At 45.3% G+C, this 4,841-nt stretch overlaps 1 protein-coding gene across 1 annotated transcript in view; it reads right to left on the bottom strand.

The window, feature by feature from the left end:
* RYBP (RING1 and YY1 binding protein) overlaps positions 1-4,633 on the bottom strand; it is a 51,501-nt gene extending 46,868 nt beyond the window's left edge. The window contains 2 exon segments of the mRNA XM_009883610.1: positions 3,383-3,557; positions 4,626-4,633. Of these exon segments, the coding sequence (XP_009881912.1) occupies positions 3,383-3,557; positions 4,626-4,633 (183 nt within the window).
* Between the last annotated feature and the right edge of the window lie 208 nt (positions 4,634-4,841).

Raw genomic sequence — 4,841 nt, 5'->3', positions numbered from 1 at the left:
CCCTCCCCAGGTTTCCAGGATGAGAAGACATGAAGGGGTGGAAGAAAAAGAGGCTGTGTGAAAGCCAGCGGACTTCACACAAAGTGTCGTAATGTTTGCCGTACCGTGAGAGCATCCTTGGCAAGGGAAGCAGGAGCCTATGCTCAGAAGCCTGGAAGTCTTCACCACAAAACAAAATACCAAACCAGAAAGCGTGCCTTGGCCAGAGACACTGGTGGCCAACTAACCACACCATCTCTTGCTTTCAAAGCACAGCACTAACTGCCATCGGCTTCAGGTGCCGACACCAGCGAGAAGTCAGGAGGAAACTACTTTGGGAAATCTCACTTAACACTTGACAGCATCTTTGAAAACGTGGCCCAGGGCTGAGTTTGTAAGCTTTTGGGGAAAAGCGTTGTGCCAGGGATTGTGTAAACACAGCACTGTCGGATGGATGGCCCTGGTACACCACAGGTTTATGCATGCTCCAGCAAAACATACTGAATTAACAAGTGTCTCGAATTGATGCAGGGACACTAAGAGACTTCACTGATAATTGTGGGAGAGAAACAAATGATAAGGAAGAGTTACCACACAGTGTGCCATTTTCCAGACTTCAGTAAAGACTGGGGTGCACGTTCAGATGGGATATTCTTAGCAGAGCTGGAAGCAAAGGCATGGCAAAGGGGGCAAGGGAAGGAGCAAGGAGAACCACAGGGCTGGAGGAAGATCGTTGGTAGAGCTCCTCAAAAAACTGCCTTGGGATGAGCATTACTTGATATTTTCCTTAGTGAGCCCATTAGGAAAAGGAGGGATTGTGCAAATAAACTGAAGATGAGCAGCAGAATGTCACATTGGAAGAAGAGAATAACTTTGAGAGAGAGCAAAATGGAAATGGCATGAAATATGGTGTTACCAACTTAGGCAGCTGCGTGCTCATAATAAATCTTTCTAACTTAGAGCAGAAGGTGGTTGCTTTGGCATACAGGAGGGAGAAGACCTTTCTCGGGTGTTTGTGTGCCACTGGTGTGACTTAGCTCCTGAAAAGGTCAATGTCAGGCAGAGGGTATCAGAAGTACCAACGAAGAGAGAGACAGGGAAACAGTGCACAGGCAAGATCTTAGAACTATCGTTCCCCAGTTGAAGAAAAAATATGCATTCAAGCCAGGACAAGCATGGAGAAGAGTATCTAGGATGGTCAGAGGAATGGAAAGCCTATTTTATGAAAAGCCTCTACAAACTCCACTTGCTCAGCCTAAGGAAATAAAGGTTGGGAGGGGATATAACCACTCTTTAAAAAATACACCAGGGAAGGAGGCAGCACATCGCAGCAATCAAAGAGCTAGCAGACAAGAAAGAAGAGCACAACTGATCTGTGCTGGACACGTAGGCTGGAAACTAGACATCTGTTTCTAACCTTCAGAGGAGCAAGGAACAGAAACAGCCTCGCAAGGGGAAGAGCAAAAGCAGTCAATGTAAAGGTGGACCTTAATTGCTTACAGAAGGAATCGCACAGCGGAGCTGCTCATGTGGTCCCTCCTGTGCCTGCGATCCCGCTGAGGTCAGACCCTACTGCTGTCATCAGAGTCCTGCCTCTGCCTCCTCACCCATGCCAGATAAGCTTGTCTGACTTGTTTCCAGCCAACAGATCTCAGTAGATGCTCTCTCAAGGGAAGGGGAGAGCTGCAGGGAGAAGAAAACTCTTCATCCCAGCTTTTGTGCCTAGAAATGGATTTCTCAAACACCCAGGGATTTCCAATTTGCTTCTACATTTGGTATGTGTGTTTTCCCTCTCAGAAAACTTAAAACTTCCTCTCTTCAGCAAAATTAGGGTATTTTAAAAGTTTTCTTTTTCTAATATAATCTATTTATAGTCTTTCATGGGTTCTTTGGAAAATAGTTTTAGAACAGAATTAGCAAGTGATCAAATGCCGACTCTCAGGAACTTCAAACACCAAGCCAAAAACTTTCTATCAGAAACAGCCTGCCGAAGAACAGCGTGGTAGAAAAAGGATCTGAAAGATGAGGAGCAATATGCAAGCAACAGCCAGTGCCAAGAATCTCCGGGGTCTGCAAACCCTTAAAATGCCAGACAGACAGGAGTAGAAAACAGCCTGAAAAGGTAGAGAGGCGAGAAAAAAATCTGTGTGCAACAGTGTTAAATATAAAATTCGTCCGAGTAGAAAAGAAAGGCACCAAAAACTAGAGGCACTAGCTAAGCATCCTGCACACTGTATTCTACAGATAGCAAAGGCTGTGCGATTTAAATCTGTAATCCCTTCCCAAGCAAAGAGGCTTTTGCAATAGCACAATCTGGATGACACCAGCATATGAATAGGCATCTTGGGACCGCTCTGGAGAGCAGAGGTCAAAGTTTAGTGATGTATGTAGTTGTCTCCCTAATGGGTCTTATTGATTATTATCCATAGAAACAAGCAACGTCTCCAAATCTACCTCCCCCTTTGTGCTAGATGCTGGCAACCAAGAAAAAGCACCTTGATCTTCTAGCTCCACGCTGTTTGTAGAACATTGAAGCCCACGACAAGGAAAGACATGAAGTTGCTGAATAGACTAATGAAACACAACGAGTGGAAAATGGTAAATAGATCTGTGTAATATCTGCATAGCAATGATACGTGGGAGCACAGTGTCAAAAAATAATATTTAATGAAATACCACAAAAAAAAAAAAGGATAAGATGAAGGTGGGGAAAGAGGAAGGGAAACCAACAAGTCAACATTGTAATTCAATCCCCTAAGTAAATTATGTGTCATGGAAGGGGCTGAAAAGCCCCAGTGCAGATAGAGCCAAATTCACACTTGTCCAACTGCAGGTGTCCCACCAAGGTATCTTAAATATTGAAGTGAAACTGTTGTATCTGTGATACAAAACGGTGGTAATAAGTTGGTATCTTCACAGCACAGGCACAATTCTGTTGTGGAAAGTTCAACAGGAGAGCAAAAATAGAAAAAGCACCAGAAGGACTGGACCAAAAGCACCAATGCTAAGTTTTCCTGCTGTGGCAGGCAGCCGGCACGGTGGCATGGGCAGAGCCATCTCCAGTAGGGCACTGGGGGAACCCCCTCGGGGGGAGGCTAAACTGATAAATAAGCAAGGGTAAGGGTGATTATCAGCTCTCATCAATCCTCCTGAGTTTGCAAGACAGAGAAACCAGGGTCACTCTCGAGACTTTGGCACTTCCACTTCTGGCTGCTGCTAGAAACTTGAAGCGGGGAAGGAAAAAAAAAACCAAACCAACCAAACAAACAAACAAACAAAAAAAAAAAACCCAACCCTGTCTACAATATTTTGGAATCTCAGAAGAAACCCCATTTGGGTTCAGGGTTAGGAATTGTCTCTGGTGGCAGGAAGGTCCTGGCTGCCTCTGGATATGTTTGCCCACCTCCACGTGGAGACACACGGCCGTTAAGGCAGGCCCTACTGATGCACTGCCTGAGATCTGGCTGTCTGCTCTGTCCGTCCTCATCCTCACTGGTCTCACAGCTCGCAGGCTGACAGGGGGCCGAGGAGGTTGGCAGCGCTGCTGAGCGATCCTGGGACCCAGATGGGACTGCACACTGGAAAAAAAAAAAGAAAAAAAAAAGAAAAGCATGTGAGTATAAAGCAAAGTATAGACTGTGTCATCGATATTGAAGCTATAGCACAAACCAGATCAGCAGTAAATGCATTTACGCCAGTGGAACTGTAACAACATGATCCTAGACCCTGCCAGGGATGTCGTTATTCAATACACAGCTAAGTCATGGAACAACAAGCCTGCCACACACTCAATTTTCTTACAGGTACAGCAAATTTGGCTTGCTCTGGGGCATGTGAAGGGACCAGCTCCAGGCAGTCAGAGATGCTGTGCTCTGCGCAGCTGGCGTTAGGATCACGGGCATCTGGTGGGAGTGCAGCTACGCAGGACTCACCAAAACAACAACAAAAAGGCCTCTTTTCTTGTAGAGTACAGCTGAATTCCCTTCCTCCTGTTCCCTTAACAGATGTCAGAAAAAGCATGAATGGCTGCAGCGCTGTGCTTGACTCGCGGCTTTCATGCTTGCTGCAGAAGTGGCCTGGTGTTTCTGAACCCAGTTCTGGAAGGTGTTCCTTTTTGAAAAGAAAAACAGAGAAAATAAAAAAAACCCTTAAACGCTTAATAGTAAACTCCTTCAAAAGAAAACTTGCTTCAAGCCAAAAAGCATTTGCCAAGTTTCAACTAAATGCGAATTTTCACTGTGCTGTAATAAACACCTCAATACGGGGGTTTCAAAATGAAAATGCTGAGACACCTTTGCTCCAAGCCATTCAAAAATATATATATAATAAACTTCTTTTTTTTTTAAAGAAAAATCAAACTACCCCAAGGAGACATTTTATGGTGCTTCAGTTATATATATATTAAAAAAATACCAAAAATTAGAAAACAAACACAACAGAGAAAGCAAAATGAAAAGCCATGGATTCATCTGTTGCCTATCATCCCAGTCATGCAGGAGGATGTAGGCAGGAGCAGGACTCTCTCCCCAGAACGAGATCACAGGTCTGGATGCTATTGCAGCAGATTAACCTGGGAGCACTGCAGGAAGGAAGCTTTCCCAGGAGAGAGAAGTGATCTACTGCAGAAATGCTCTTGCAGAACCTACCTGGCCATTTTAGCTTCTCTAGACTCCAGCCAGGGTTCCCGTGGACTCTGCGACACACAGTGCTGATTTCTGAGCCCAACGCCTCCTTCCCTGAGCACCGCACCAAGTGATGCTCTGCCACAGCTGTAGACTTCAGAGGGGTTCCAGTGAGGCTCTTCAGCAACTGATGGTGATGGCATGAGCCATCAGGTGTTCCTTGGACTGGAAGAGTCTAAA

Source organism: Charadrius vociferus, unplaced genomic scaffold (genome assembly GCF_000708025.1).
Source record: "Charadrius vociferus isolate BGI_N301 unplaced genomic scaffold, ASM70802v2 scaffold324, whole genome shotgun sequence".
In the NCBI taxonomy this organism is placed as follows: domain Eukaryota; kingdom Metazoa; phylum Chordata; class Aves; order Charadriiformes; family Charadriidae; genus Charadrius; species Charadrius vociferus.
This window is presented reverse-complemented; position numbering and strand designations above follow the sequence as displayed.